Genomic DNA, 15024 nt, shown 5'->3' on the forward strand with positions numbered 1-15024 from the left:
GTATAGTACATACACACTAACGACACAACAGTACATATCTATTATAAAACTTTAAAACTCAGTACATTGCTGCCCGCTACCTAAGTACTTTCCAGCCCCTCTTGCCTCGCAGGCAAAATTACGTTACGTTTTGTACGCATGATTTCACATATATACGCGAGCAGCGACATCTGATAAAATATTTCATCATCCGAAGCGTATTTATTTGACCTTTCCGCACGTTTATGATACGCAAAGAAATGGGTTTTTATTTCTTCGTAATATTACACCTTTCAACACGGCAGGTATACATTGCATCATTTTGCAAATAAGAAACTTTCGAGGAAGACTAATAAAATTTCCCAGCAACCGTGAATCGTGCATCGTAAAGCGTTTTCCGTACGCTTTAAACTCTGTTACAACTTAAATTATAACAAATCTTAAGCGGGGTGTTAAAGTCTGTTTAAATGTAAACAAGCCTCCGCCTGTCTTTAATCTATTGACGATTCTGCAATATTTGCTGTTGAATTTGCCAAGTAAAGAGATTGTGGCATCTAATTGGTCGCAAAGAAAATATGTGTGGCCCCTTCTGTTGTCCACAGAAGTGCTGACAAATGCAGAAGTCCGTGCAATTCCAATCAGGATTCATCGCAGAGAAACATTACGGCTAATACTACTAAGTAACCATCAGGGAAAAGATACCAGCTATATTTTCTAAAGCAGAAACTATGTGAGAAGACTGAAGAAGAGTGTTCCAGAATATATGGAGACCTTGCAACTCGAATTTTGTTTTAAATAGTCTTTTTATAGCTTTAAAATCTGATCAGTTTTAACAGACATTCTGTTCCAGATATTTTTTGGTTATGTACAAAACCTTTGCGCGAATGAAAAAGAACGCTAAGAACACGTAACGAACAGAATTAGTATTTACAATAGATAATAGTAGCAGCAGGCATTTTTATCCGCTAATTTTGAAAAGGGGTCTCTTGCAACTTTCTGTCAATCGACTCTTGACGTACTTCTACTGAGAATTCTTGACAAAATCTACTTAAAAATGTTTAAAACACAAGCATTTTGGTTAATCTAAAATAACTGGTGTTTAAAACTCACACCATAGCAGCGGACATATATACCACATAAAAAAATTCGTAGACCAAACTGAAGACTACACCCATTCTCTTGCTCTAGGGTTCTTACCATGATCACCAATCAATACCACATTCTTGGCCTGGCCATTCCACGCAGTGGTCTTGGAGGCATTCCACCACGAATCATACGTGGACGTTGTTGGTGCTCCCTCTGCGGTACTGGAGCCCGCTGCCATGGTCTTGGTTGCCTGCTGCCATAACTTGGGCCCCTCATGCTCAATTCGCGCTGCACTGCTGCGTCGATACGTTGGTCTTCCTCTAGCATCTCAAGCTCAAGCTGCAACAGTTGTTCTTCATAATGATCATCGTATAATGGTACCGGAGCACGTGGTCGTGCTGATTGGAAACTTGGTCTTGGACCGCGTTGGATTTGTGAAGTGCCATGACCTCGAGATAAAAACCTGGGTCCTGAAGTTGGACGATCTTTTTCTCTGTGGATTCTGTCATGGCTGTGCGAAAATGACCGTTCCTGCTCTTTACCATAATGGTGAGAAGAGCTTGAAGGTCTGTACTCTTCTGCTGGCTCATGATGTTCATGATATGACTCTTGTTGGTGTTTGTACCGACTTCCATTCTGGGACTGGTGTTTGGGCAATTCTGCCGTAAGGGCAAAATTCTGGAACTGGTGTGTGGGATTTGAATCCGAATATTCATTGTAGCTCGATTGTGGTTTTCTCTGTAATGTTTCCGAATGCCAGCTGTTTTTATCATCAGAGTCCTTATGCGAAATAGGATTAAATCGATTTTTGGAAGGAGTTTCAGTTGCAGACGGAGCAGAAGCAGGCGTGGGTATCGGTTCGCTGTCTTGGGTGGACAAAGTTATAAGATTACTGTTACGTCTATTTGAAGTTGCAGATGCTGTAGCAGTGAATGCTGCTTCCATGTTTGCCGACTCACTTGGGTCATCCCTGAAAACAGTAAACTATATTTATTTCTACAGTGAACCAACTAAAGTCTAGGGTCATGGCAAACAGGTCAGCACACAGGTTATGAGTTCGCAGCTTGATGCTGGTATCATTGTGGGCATGTGTCCTTGGGCAAGACATTTAATGGAAAGTATATTATATATACGATCGTAATCAGGCATGAGGTGAATGAAACAGAACACCTTTATAAAAGTATGGCCCAAAAAGTTTCAAACCATACTAAGCTGTGATACAATTTCAATAAAAAAGGTTAGTGTATAATATGTCACCTGTAGCCGCCTGCATCATCCCATTTTGTCTTCTTCATTTGAGGCTCTTCGTTCCTCATTACACTAGAGAGGAGAGGAAAGTCCCAAGGAGCTGGTGGAGGGGGGATTGGGGAAGTGGAGCTTGATGTGCTCACGCTGACCGTAAAGTTCTCCCATTTTGATGTTGATGAGGAGCCTTGTGAGGAAGAGCCACGAGCAGCTTGTCTTTTATCCCACTCTGTTGTGAAACTAGGAATATTTGAAGTACTCGTATGCTCATATGGTTGTTTGTCTAGATTTCGGTCGTTGGGGTCTTTTTGGTCGTCAGGTGGAGCTTCTGGGGTTGCTTCTTGCTTTGTGGATGAACCCAACACATTGGAGAGGAAATTGAATGGATTGTTTGGTGCGGATAGGAATCCAGGTGGGGAGAGAAAGCTTTGGGAGTTTTTCAATTTGTTATCAATAGAAGAGGAGTGGATGAAGGGGGGATTCTCATCCATTGTAGGAGTGGAGGAACCTCCTTCCGTATCGATCCGAGAGGAGGAGCGGATGACAGGGATACTTTGATTGATCGGAACACTGGATGTTGGTTTCACAGAATTTTCGGTGCTTTTCACTGATGTTGTGATTGTGTCTGCGGATGACACTTGGTTGGAAGAGTAGAAATTCAAAGGTGGAGCAGGAAGATCATCAGAATTTGTAACTTTGAGCTCATTTAAGCTTCCAAGGCCTGGAAGTCCAGCAGCCAAGCTCTTAAGCTTTGTTTCTAAAGACTCTGGAGGACCCACAACATCCGATTCGGTGTCACTCTCAGCACTGTCCTTCATCACTGCTCCTGCTGCTCCGGAGCTAAAAAGATCGGCGAGGCGGGAGTCGAGGCTCTGGTGACGAGGAGGAGAAGAGATGTTGAGATCCGGGGATCCAGTTGGAGACGGGGGAGAGGCGCTCCCGGGAGTCGAAATCTTCATAGAGTCATCAAGGCTGAAACATATGAAGAAGATTGCTTGAATTCAATTAAAACAAATAAACAAAAATTTTAGTGTGATAGAAATCTCAGTGTTTTAAGGTTTGTGAAAAACAATTGGTCTGTTCATATACAGGACACAGGTGTAAACAAAGTGGATTATTTAATGTAATAGTAAACCGTGATAATACATTATACGTAAGTAAACTGTTAAACCTGCCAGATTGAAGATCATTAGACCTTGTGATTGTCAGAGAACGAGAAGTGTCTTTTTCCTGGAACAAAATTGATTTTATGAATGAATAAACGAATGCAAATTACTTTATCGTCGCATGGCCAGAAAACGACAGTCGTTATAACACTGGTGTTTTGTTATTGGCCACTGGGTTGGAGCTATGTCTGTTTAAATATCCTGCCAAGGAAACATATGTTGTCGATGGTATTTTGGTTCAGTTGCCAGCGCTTAATTTCTGAGTGATGCCAATGGGCCATATTTAAGGCAATACCTTTAGCATTGTGGCTTAAACAAAACAAATGTAAAAACTTTGGCTTAATCAATGCTTTGTAAAACATGCGATGATGGGAATATAAATAAAAAACCTACCCCCGTGCTGTTAGCAAGTCCTCTCATGCCGGGTCGATTCACCAACCCAGATACCACACGTTTTAAAGATTCAGCTGCACTTTCATTTTGGTTCTTTAACACGTTGATATTGCTTGTAATCAGCTTCAACTAGTTAGAAAAAAAACAAATCATGACTAATTCAAAATCCAAAAAATGGGGTGAATTGGTTAAATAAAATACAGAAAAGTTAGCAAAAAAGGTATAAAAATGTTACTAACGAACTGAATAATTGTTTTAGGTAAAAACTGTCAAAAATGCATTTTGCCAAAGGGAAAGCAAACCGCCCATAAGAGAATTGGTAACTGGTAAGTGTACAAAAGGAACCCATTTCTTTTTCATGCTTTGGAAAATAGCATAACATTACTGAAATACTGGCAGCAATAGTTAATAAAAACAATAGAAGGAAACTATCCACACAAACACACCACATTCTCTTCATCTGGTTTCTTCTCTGCGACTGTTTTGCTTCGAAAAGATTTCCCAGATGCTACTATCTTTGATGGTTTACTAAAATCATAAAATTGATAATAAAACAATATTGGAATATGAATATTATAGACAAAAGCTTTTTTACCCATTCAAGTTATAAAACACATACCGTTATAAAACACATGCGTTATAAAACACATACCATGGGTGGTTATGCAAACAAGGTAGCATTATACACCCCATGCACTTTGGGTCACACTGGTAAAACAGCAGTAGCAGACTAGGTATTTGGGTAATGGGCCAAATCTGGCATAAATCCTAGGTCATAAACAAGGACCTCACCCTCACCCATATATAGAATGGGTGGAACCCAACATAACACTTCATCTTACATCAGCAGACTAGGTATTTGGGTAATGGGCCAAATCTGGAATAAATCCCAGGTCATTGACAAGAATCTCCTGTCCTCCCCCATGTATGAAATACTCAACAAACTGCACACAACAAATTATCTTTAAGACTTACTTTCCAAGTTCCTTGTCTTCATCTGACATCTCCATGTCCTCCTGATTGTCATCCACATCCAAAGGAGTATTTACGGGAGATGGAGCATCCACAGATGGGGAGTGAACAGGAGATGGGAATTTGCTCTTCAGTTTATCCAAACCCCTCTTCATTTTATTAACTCGACCCTCAAAATTTTTGTATGCCTGTTTAAAAGCAAAGGTTCAGTTCTAATTTCTACAATAAAATATCTCATTTAAGAAATGACAAAGGTCCTACAGACCTAGACAGAAAATTGACAGCTCTTGGCCTCTTGCCATAGTATTTCATGTTACAGTTAAAAATTTCTTCCTAACTTAGTAATATATCGAACAAGCTAAAATTATACTCACATTGACAACTATTTTAGCTTCATGATACTGAGCATGGTAATACACAGTCCCTTTTTCCAAAACCTCCAGTAACTGTTTCCTCTGTTCCACGTATTTCTCAAACTGCCCCAGAAACTCCTCTAGTTGAGCAGCAGATTCTTCAAACTCGCGAGAAAATTTTTCCCCACCAACCTTATCTGTTTGAAATTTGTAATATAAAGCAATGGTTCTAAAGTTATCTCAAACCATGGGTCATGGCTTACAGACCCGTAAAATTTCAAACCAATTTTGTGGACCGATGGACCTTTAAAAATCATTACCATCAACCCAAAATGTAATTACGACAAAAATATGTAACTCAAAGGCAAACAATTGAAACTTAATTGAGAAATTTGCTGTTGTCTTTATGAAATCATATGTGTTGTTGTAATTTTTTTTTACTGCATTCTTTTTACTTCAATTTTACTGCATGGCAGACGGATTGTTTGAAAAACAACACGTTTTTATACCAGGTAAGTTGCTATAAGATTATTTACAATTGAATATGCCTGGTAGCAAGTAAAATAATAAATAATAGAGGTTTTTACAAACCTTTTAACTTTTTGATTGCTTCAGTACTTGATACATCAACCCTAATGGCTCTCAATCTTTTCTCATCAACTCCAATTTTATCTTCTAACTCTTTAAACTGAGTGATCTCGGATATCAGGTCAGAAGTCTAGAAAACAAGTGTTAATTTAATCTAGATATATGTATTGTATAAGACGTATGTGACTCAATATGAGTTTCGAGGGTGATTTTTAACCAATTATTTTGTTTCCTGATACTTGACATAAAGATTGCCAAGCCTTCCATAAAAATAGGTACAAAAAAGTTACGTCAAATTTAGGTGTCCTTTATGTTATATATATATGTGTTTATTTACTATTTATACTTGTGCAAAGATATTTTATTTAAAAATGCAGTATAAAACGGATAATTATTATTAATGTGATGAATAATACAGTGTATATAATTTACAATTCTGTTAATTTAATAATTTGTTACTTTTGGATCAATAAGTGGTCCATGGCATAATGTATGAAAAACTAGGGCTGTAAACTACACTGTTAAAGGAAGTGCTACATTACCAATACCGAATAGGAAATTAACCATAATATAAGCAAAATTATGAGTACGATATAACTTTGGTATTTATTGTAAATGATTTAACTTGACTCGTCACTCATAAAAAAGAATTATTCAATGTGCAACATTAATGTAAAAAATTCCTAAAATTAAATAAAATAATGAAAACTAAGACACAATAAATATGCTTATTATATAGGCAGCTTATATTACACATACATATATATATGGGGTCTTGGTGTGTTACGGTTACCTTATATTCAACAAGCAGTTTATTTCTTAATTTTTCAGGAGCCCTGTTTGCAAGCAAGGCAGCCAAAAGTTGATCAGTATATTCGCTGTCAAATACTCCCCGTTTTGACCAAATTTTCATAACTCTCTGTACATTTGATCTTATGGATTGGTCTCTGTGGAAAATGGCACAGTAATCATTACAAAATGAGCAATACTTCTTGATCATTTATTTATTGCCATTTGATTTAGTTTTATGTCCGAATAGTTGAACATAAAGCCACTTGACCGCTATTGTTAAAGTTGCTTTATGTATGCTTAGTTTGTGCTCAAATATTTGGAAGATTTAGAAAGCACTACATTACAGTTAGGACAAAAAAATATCTACCTAGCCAATTCTGAAGAGTAGCATTATTTCAATATATTGTACTTATACTAAAATTATACTGCATTATACTTAAACACTTGATTTGGTCCTTTAAACACTGTTTAAAAGATGTTTATTCGGTATATATGTTTAATATGTAAAACAACCTTAAATGTGCAACCGCTTCAGGTAAAGTATCCGTAAAAGTTTCTTTATAAATTGCTGCATTTTTTCTTCGGCAGTTTTGTATGACATCATTGCAAAGATATAATAAAGTCAGTCTGTGAGATGCTTTTGCTGCAACATAAAAATAAAACAATATTTTACAACATACCACAATAATGTAAGTCAGCCAATGCCCTATCCAGAGATGAATTATAAAATGAAGCTCCAATTATATTACTAAGTCATGTTTTTTAAGTATTTGCATGTTATCGTACCATACGGAACACAAAGTTAAACTATTATTCAGCACAAAACGCAATTTTAAAGCAGCCAAGTGATAAAAAAGCTCACTATACTTACAGTTCTTCAGAACCTTAAGCCAATGATCGACAATCAGTTTGTGATGTGCTTTATGGTGAATAATCCAAAGTGATAACATTGGAATGCTATCTTGAGTGTTGGACACACTTTTTAGCTTCTTGAGCACGGTTTCTGGCTTGAGTGGCTTTGCCATTGTAATTTTCCTTGCTTTACAGCTTGTAACACAGTAACAGTTACAAAACGTCGTTAAGTATACTCATCTAACACATTACGAAAGAAATATGAAAATATTTAAATAAAAACATTAACACTCCTTCCCACCAATAAACATTTTTTAATCTATAACGTCAGTCAGTATATTCCTAACTGTAGTACCGAAAGCGAAACCGCATTTAAGACATTTCGTTTAATGGCAACCACGAAAATACAATACCTTTTGACATACATTGTTTCATTTTGCAATTACAAACAAGCGAAGAGTGAATATATATTACCGTTTTGTGACAAAACATATGTTATTTATCTGGTATGGACATTATTTCTGCAGAAATTTTCGAATATGCGACGTGCGTGTTCTTCGCGTGCGCAACACGACAAGCTAGATGCAACAAGACGAAGTTCCCAAGCTACATCCCCGCTGTTATGTTTGCTCGGAATTTTGGCTTCTATTAGATTGCATAATAAAAATTATTTTTCAGGATTTGTTGGTAAAGTTAAATCATACTCGTTTTTTAAGCATTGCTAATTTCCAACTCTCTACTTTCCCCTTAAGTTGCGACGGCAACACTGCGAGTTATCATTCGGCATTTAACTTGTGACAGAACATACTTTGAAACCAAACGTCAAAATGTTAACATAAAGCATTAATGTACTTGTACATTCAAGAAAAAATATCACCAGAATAGTTTATCTGCATTATCATTTCGTTGCAAGCGAATAAAAGCAGGTGAAGTTGCAGTAGATAAGCGAGTGGCAGTGTTGCCTTTACCACTTTTCACCCGCAAAGTTTGTTTTTCCCTTGTGGATCAAAATAGTGCAAACTCACGTTTCACGATATATATATTTTCACCAGAAAGAAAGAATAGCAATTTTAGTTATTTCTTACAGATTACAAAGCAATACTATACTGCATAGGTTTATATACATGTTGCTAATGTGCGCTTCAGATACAATGGTGTACACCAAATGCACAATCAAAAAAGTCTAAGTACAAGGACACTTCATTACAAAATAACTACATACTAACTTCACTATGAGTGATGACAGCTCTAAACACGAAACTCCTAAAACACCGGAAGTCGATATGGACGATTCTGGCTTCTTAACATCAAGCACTGGTGCCGCTACTTCATCACCAAACTTTTTAATACCGGATGAAAATGTTACTTCCACATCCGATTACACAGAAGATCAGACATTTTCTGATTCTGTTAAAAGTTCGAATAAAAAGTCCAAGACGAACACTGGCCTTGCTGGTGATATAGTAGATAAAACAAACATTATTGCTAAAGACCCTGATAGTTCCAACCACTGTAGGTATGTTCGATCTGTCCATATTGATATGTAATTATTCATTATAGCAAAATTAATATGATAAGACAAAAAAAAAACATTTCGGTCTTGTAGACGTTAATTTTACCCCATTTCAATTTATTTTGCAACCTATAACATAAATCATTAACATTATCATAAAATATTCTTTTTTTGTATAGTGGTGATGCAAAGCAAACCCCTGCAGCAGACATATGCCCAAAGGAAGAACAGAAAAATAAAGAAGCTCTTAATAAAGACATTGAAGAAGACGTCTCCGAAGGGCATGCTTTGGAAAAATGTAAAATAGACGATGCCTCTCCATCAGAGAAGCGAACTGGTGTTTCTCATAGGTTAAAAAGGGGGTCAGATGTGTCAGACAATAGTGACGAAAATGGTTCAAAAAATGTGGAAGAAAATAAAATGTCTGTTCCAACTGATGCGAAAAAAATAAAGACATCAGATGCAAGCTCAGATGGTTTATCTTGTTTTTTTTTGTATTTATATTTCTCTTTAATTCTGTCATTTTTGTTATCGAAAATAATGCATGCAAACAAAAATTGGTCAATACTTTTTAACGTACTATAGTTTCTCTGTAAAAAATAAAACCCATCAATAAATAAATAAATATATATATAAATCTAAATGATTTTCTACAAATATAATCGAATAATTTAACAGAAAGCAACGAGTTTAAAGACGCAAATGAACCATGTGAAAGCAGTGGTACAAGAAAATCTGGTCTACGGAATTACAGTGATCTTACTTCTGATGAAGGTATTGTAAAATGTGATCACTCCCCTAAGACACTTCTACTTTACGCCTATGTTAACAATTCTTCCTACAAGCTGTTAAAATTTCATCCATTTCTAGATGATGTAGGACCTAGCTCAGAAACGTCAAGTTTTTCACTGAGTTCAGAGTCAGACACTGTCCCCATTTCATCTGATGGAGCGAAAGAAAAAGTGGAAGAAGAAGAAGCATGGCTTGGTAAGGACATCAGTGATCTTCCATTTCCACAGTGGAATTCAGTGTGTAGTCTTCGAGAGCGACAGACACTTGCATGTAGAAGATTCTGGACCTCAAAGGTGGAATTTGGTTGATATTTAGATTTTTTCCAGGTTATTTTGATAGAATGGTAGTACGCCTAAACATTTACTGTGTAACTTCCTTTACCCACACACGGCCGGAAAACAAAAGTCATTATAATGTGGGTGTTATGTTTCATACACCTTGTCCAGCTTACGAGTTAGCATGTATGTGACTTTGTGGGTGTGTTTAGCATTTTTTGCTGTATGGCTTACAATTTTTAAACAACCCATTAGTGACCACAAGTGTGGTGCTAATTTGGTGTCTTATAGTAAACACTGAACTAATCAGCACATAAAAGCGACATTAATTTTTTTAGAATTAGATAACATATAGGTCATAATTAAATGATAGTATGTATATAATGCAAACACCACGGTAACAGCATTATAAGTAAATGTCTAAACATACAAGAATGTAAGTTGTTTGGAATAGCTTTACATATTTATAACAATACCATTGCATATGTAGCATAATAGCATGTTATTGTAGGTATGTGGTTCACTAGCAATGACCAAACGTCTTGAATTACAATGGAAATTGGAGAAACATGACGGTAAGTCTAATGTTTAATATTTTTCAAAAACCTCTTTGAACAAAAGACTAAATGCCATTCAGACAATATATATAAATACTTTCATTAAACAATTTGTTGCACTTGATTTTTGTCTGTTTTGTTTTCGTTGCACCAGATCCTTACTGTATTCCTTTACACAAAAATCATTTAACTCTATGAGTGCCAGATCAGGGTCAGATTCATGGGAATTATTTAGTTATTAATGTAGTATAACAATTTTAAGGTTGTGTGAACGCTCTTAACTTTAACCAGTCTGGTACATTGTTGGCATCTGGTAGTGATGATCTTCATGTAATGTTATGGGACTGGAAGGACAAATTCGCAGATCCTGTTATTTCTTATGACTCCGGACACAGAAGTAATGTATTTCAAGCAAAATTTCTTCCAAACTGCGGAGATTCATCTGTTGTCAGTTCTGCCAGGGATGGCCAGGTAGATTAATGTGTTGAAGTGGTTTAAAACATAGAAACGGCAAATGTTAATGACTCTGTCTGGTTTTGTTGGCACGATATCTAAACACCTATAATCTTTTCTATGTTGATAAACCAAACCAAAAGAATGGAGGCTATCGGTTAATTATTTTTAATCTAGGCACTTAGTCTTATAACTGTTGTATTAACTCGCTGTAATACAAATACTTAAACACTTATTGCTCTTTGTGGTTAGTTTAATGACTTGAACTAAATATTTGCCAAGGCACAATAAAAATGGCCATAACGCATCACACATCTGTATTATTTTCTGTACTAGATCCTATAGTAAAATATGCCATGGGACCTAGGATTCAGACGAAAGCTGGCATAACATACACCTAATCTCACTATAATGCCATATTAATAAACTTTATAACCAGGTAAGAGTTGCTGATATATCTTCCACTGGAAGTTGCAGAGGAACAAAGAAAGTTGCTCAGCATCGGGGATCAGCTCATAAGTTATCATTGGATGTTGCATCCAGATCCACCCTCTTATCTTGTGGGGAAGATGGAGTTGTATTTGGAATTGATCTTCGTTTGGATAAGTGAGGATTAGTTTTACCTTTTGATGATATATTTGTAGGCATAACATAACATAGTTTTTGTTTATCTGTTTGAAAACGATAGCGGTTATTTTAAGAACAAGAACAGAATCAACAGCAAGTTTGGCCCGCTACCCCATAGCTTTTAATAGAAGTTTAAACTCTTTCTTAACTAGTTTCCAGTTACGCATGTAACCCACAAAGTGTAGCTTTAATATTTCAACACTAAATTTGACAGACCCGCCGAAAAACTGGTCACAACCAAAGTTGCAAACCGTCGAATCCCTCTCTACTCAATCCACAACAACCCAGGACGTCCTCACGAGTTTGCTGTTAGTGGAAGAGACTCTCGAGCCAGGATATATGATCGTAGGATGCTGCCAACAAGTGGTGAATCCACGGAGCCCGTAAAGCTCTTCTGCCCGCATCATTTGGAAGATGCATCAAACGTAAAAGGTTGGTTGGGTTTTTATGCAAATACGAAAGCGCCTTTTTTTGAGGTGGTAAAATTTTAACCGCAGCCAACATCACTTGTCTTGTGTATAACTGGTGCGGAAGTGAGTTGCTATGCAGTTATAATGATGAAGATATTTATCTCTTCGATACCTCCCATTCTTCAGGAGCAGATTATATTAAAAGGTAATCATAGGCATCCTGTATTTTAACCCTTTTAACAAAATGAAAGGTTGCATTCTTAAAATGCAGTTACTTGTAATTATTGGAGCGAACACAATATAATATGTTTGTATTACTTGTATAAATACCCAACAGCAGAGGTAAGCTGTTTTATTATTAATCCTGGGCTAAATGATGTCATATTCTTACCCTTGTTTCAAAAGTTGAAGTGACAGAAGTTCCTCTATTAACCTTTAATGTTATGGTATCAAGATCATGATGATTAGGTCAATGATCATCATTGTTTATCCTCACTTTGCGGGAATGGCAGGCGTCAACACCTGGTCTATTACTGGCCCAAATCTCAGGTCCCATGACTGATTTGATACACAACATTATTTTGTAAAAAGCAACTAGTTTGAAATTGCCACTTTAGATATAAGGGCCACAGAAACAATGCAACTGTCAAAGGAGTCAACTTCTATGGCCCACGATCGGAGTTCGTAGTTTCAGGCAGTGACTGCGGAAACATCTTTTTCTGGGAGAAAAGATCATCCAGGGTAGGAGGAAAATAACAGCATTATTTTAACTTATTAAAAATCAATTGTTATTTCAGTTTTTTATTACTTTAAGCTCATTATATATAAAAACCCATAGTGTTTTTCCGACCTTTCACATTTCCTAATAAAATCTTGGTTTATAATATTTCTGAGCAATTGCTCCAACCCAGTGGTCACTAATGGGTTGTCCAAATCATCAGCCATACATAAAGACGAAAAGTACTTTAAAAATAATTAAGCGGGCACAAGATATATGAAACAGAACACACCCGTGTTATAAGGACCGCCACACACGAGTAAAAAGTTCCTTCATTCATATCTCTGTTACAGGTAGTCCAGCTTATGGAAGGTGATGATGGAGGTGTAGTTAACGTGTTAGAACCTCACCCAAGCTTTCCAATCCTTGCCACCAGTGGTTTAGATCATGAAGTGAAAATATGGGCGCCCACTGCAAGCGGAATGGGTGAAGTAAACGAAATGAGTCGTCTAAAAGAGGTTAGTTGAATGAGAGTTGTCCTTTTTTTATCCTAATACACCCTATAAAACTGGTGTCCTGGCATGTTATACAACATACTGGGTACAGCACCCAAATAGGGTAATTTAAAAAGTTATGTACTAGTTTCTTGTTTTGACATTATACACTTCATGCTTACTGATTTTGGATAGCCTAACACCTTTTTAGGTGATGGATTTTACTAGAATTGCCAATCAGCGTCAAGTTTTAAACATGGTATTCTCTGGTTAAGAAGCATGGCAGTTTAACCAAGAATCCATAGTTTAATAGCTAATATTTCATATTTTGTAATTCCAGTGCATGCTGACGAATAAAAGGGACCGTGAACAAGAAAGACAAGGAATGTCGTCTACAATTGATGGCCATCTAATGTGGTTTCTTATGAGAACATTACGTGGTCGCAGGTTAGATAACACTTGAATTACCAAATATCTTTTGCTCCAGCAATTGCTCCAACCCAGTGGTCACTAATGGATTGTCCAAACTATCAGCTACACATAAAAAAAATGAAAATATCTCGAAAAAATTGAAAATATCCCCAAGTACTGCTAAGTAACATACATGGTGTATGAACCCCCGCGTTATAACGACTGTCGTTTTTCAGCCAGGATAGACAGGTGCGGTATTCTCTAACCAATGTGCTATGGCCTAGGACTGTATGTTTGCTAATTGAATGTCTCGTATTTTAACCATTTTTTTCATGATTTGAAAATAGGAGAACGGAACAAAGAGAAGGAGAAGAGATCAGCTCAGAAGAAGATGATGCTCAATTCTCCTCCGGTGACTCCTCTGATTCGGAAGACGAAGGAATACCAAGATGCACGCAATCCTGAAGAACTCAACATCATATGCTTAAACACTGCAATATTAATTGTCTCCAAAACTGTCTTCTTTTTCTTCCTCTAATTTATTACAATTTTGTCTCTCTGCTCAAAAGCTTATTGTTTTACAACTTTTTTTGTTGCCTGATGCAAAGTATTTACAGACTGACTGTTAGAAAAACAAATTTTCTTTTATTTATTAATAAGCTAAAACAGAACACATGCTAGTTTCTCTAAATGCTTTCTTAAGTTTGCTATATTCTATATTTAAAGTAGTGACATCTTTTTTTATGCAACACTGCAAGGAAATCTGGAAACACCATGAAAAATTCATTGTTTTAGTTTCAGAATATTTTAAAACAACTACAAAAATAAATCCTGTTCCCCTATCATACCATGTCACTTGCCTAGCATGCCAAGTATGACATCTACATCAATAACTTGTGCCATTAAAGCAATGTAAATTATGTAAAAATTATCCACAAGTCACTACAGAGTGTTGCCTTTCGTTGCTTCCCACTGACTTTTTTGTTTTTTATTTAACTGTGAGTGAGCGTCATTGTTTTCTTGAGCATTCTGCAAGAAAATTGCAGAAATTTATCAGTTAGCAAAACACATGATTGCTTTATAATAAACTTACCGCGTCAGAAATGTAATATGCTGTCAACAATATTCTACATGGGTGATGTCACGTGAGGACTCCTGGGGGGCAGACTACGATGCTGAGTCGCAAAGTTGAGGACAGAAATCTATAAGATGAGAAGTTACAGATTCAGACTAAGACTGCCAGAAGACTTAGTTTTTCACTTGAGGGCTGCCGGAGGATTTTCTTTGACTGTGTTGACAAAGGAGCGGAACTGGTCGTATCAAAAATTTAATGAGCTTCCCAGGTGTT

The 15024-nt window shown here is 36.5% G+C and overlaps 2 protein-coding genes across 3 annotated transcripts; one reads left to right on the forward strand and one right to left on the reverse strand.

The window, feature by feature from the left end:
• Window positions 1-818: 818 nt before the first annotated feature.
• On the reverse strand, window positions 819-7700 carry LOC149741335 (uncharacterized). The gene is made up of 11 exons (XM_089873502.1): window positions 7446-7700; window positions 7088-7217; window positions 6576-6729; window positions 5786-5912; window positions 5216-5391; window positions 4845-5029; window positions 4316-4397; window positions 3870-3998; window positions 3482-3540; window positions 2323-3282; window positions 819-2035 (listed from the first exon to the last, which is right to left on the reverse strand). Exons 1-11 carry the CDS (start codon window positions 7597-7599, stop codon window positions 1189-1191), a joined length of 3003 nt encoding a protein of 1000 aa, XP_089729628.1. The 5' UTR covers window positions 7600-7700; the 3' UTR covers window positions 819-1188.
• Window positions 7701-7849: 149 nt separating this feature from the next.
• LOC149741336 (DDB1- and CUL4-associated factor 8-like) lies at window positions 7850-14785 on the forward strand. Of its 2 annotated transcripts, none has more exons than XM_089873512.1 (13): window positions 7850-8942; window positions 9119-9414; window positions 9618-9713; window positions 9810-10024; window positions 10518-10581; window positions 10826-11034; window positions 11456-11622; window positions 11858-12075; window positions 12120-12258; window positions 12671-12794; window positions 13125-13289; window positions 13606-13712; window positions 14024-14785. In XM_089873512.1, the coding sequence occupies exons 1-13, from the start codon at window positions 8659-8661 to the stop codon at window positions 14139-14141; spliced, it is 2202 nt and encodes a 733-aa protein (XP_089729638.1). In that variant the 5' UTR covers window positions 7850-8658; the 3' UTR covers window positions 14142-14785. The 2 variants fall into 2 exon arrangements, with proteins under 2 accessions (XP_089729638.1, XP_089729639.1); XM_089873513.1 differs by having other exon boundaries at window positions 12141-12258.
• Window positions 14786-15024: the final 239 nt, after the last annotated feature.

This window comes from Ciona robusta, chromosome 1 (genome assembly GCF_009617815.1).
Source record: "Ciona robusta chromosome 1, ASM961781v2".
Classification (NCBI taxonomy): domain Eukaryota; kingdom Metazoa; phylum Chordata; class Ascidiacea; order Phlebobranchia; family Cionidae; genus Ciona; species Ciona robusta.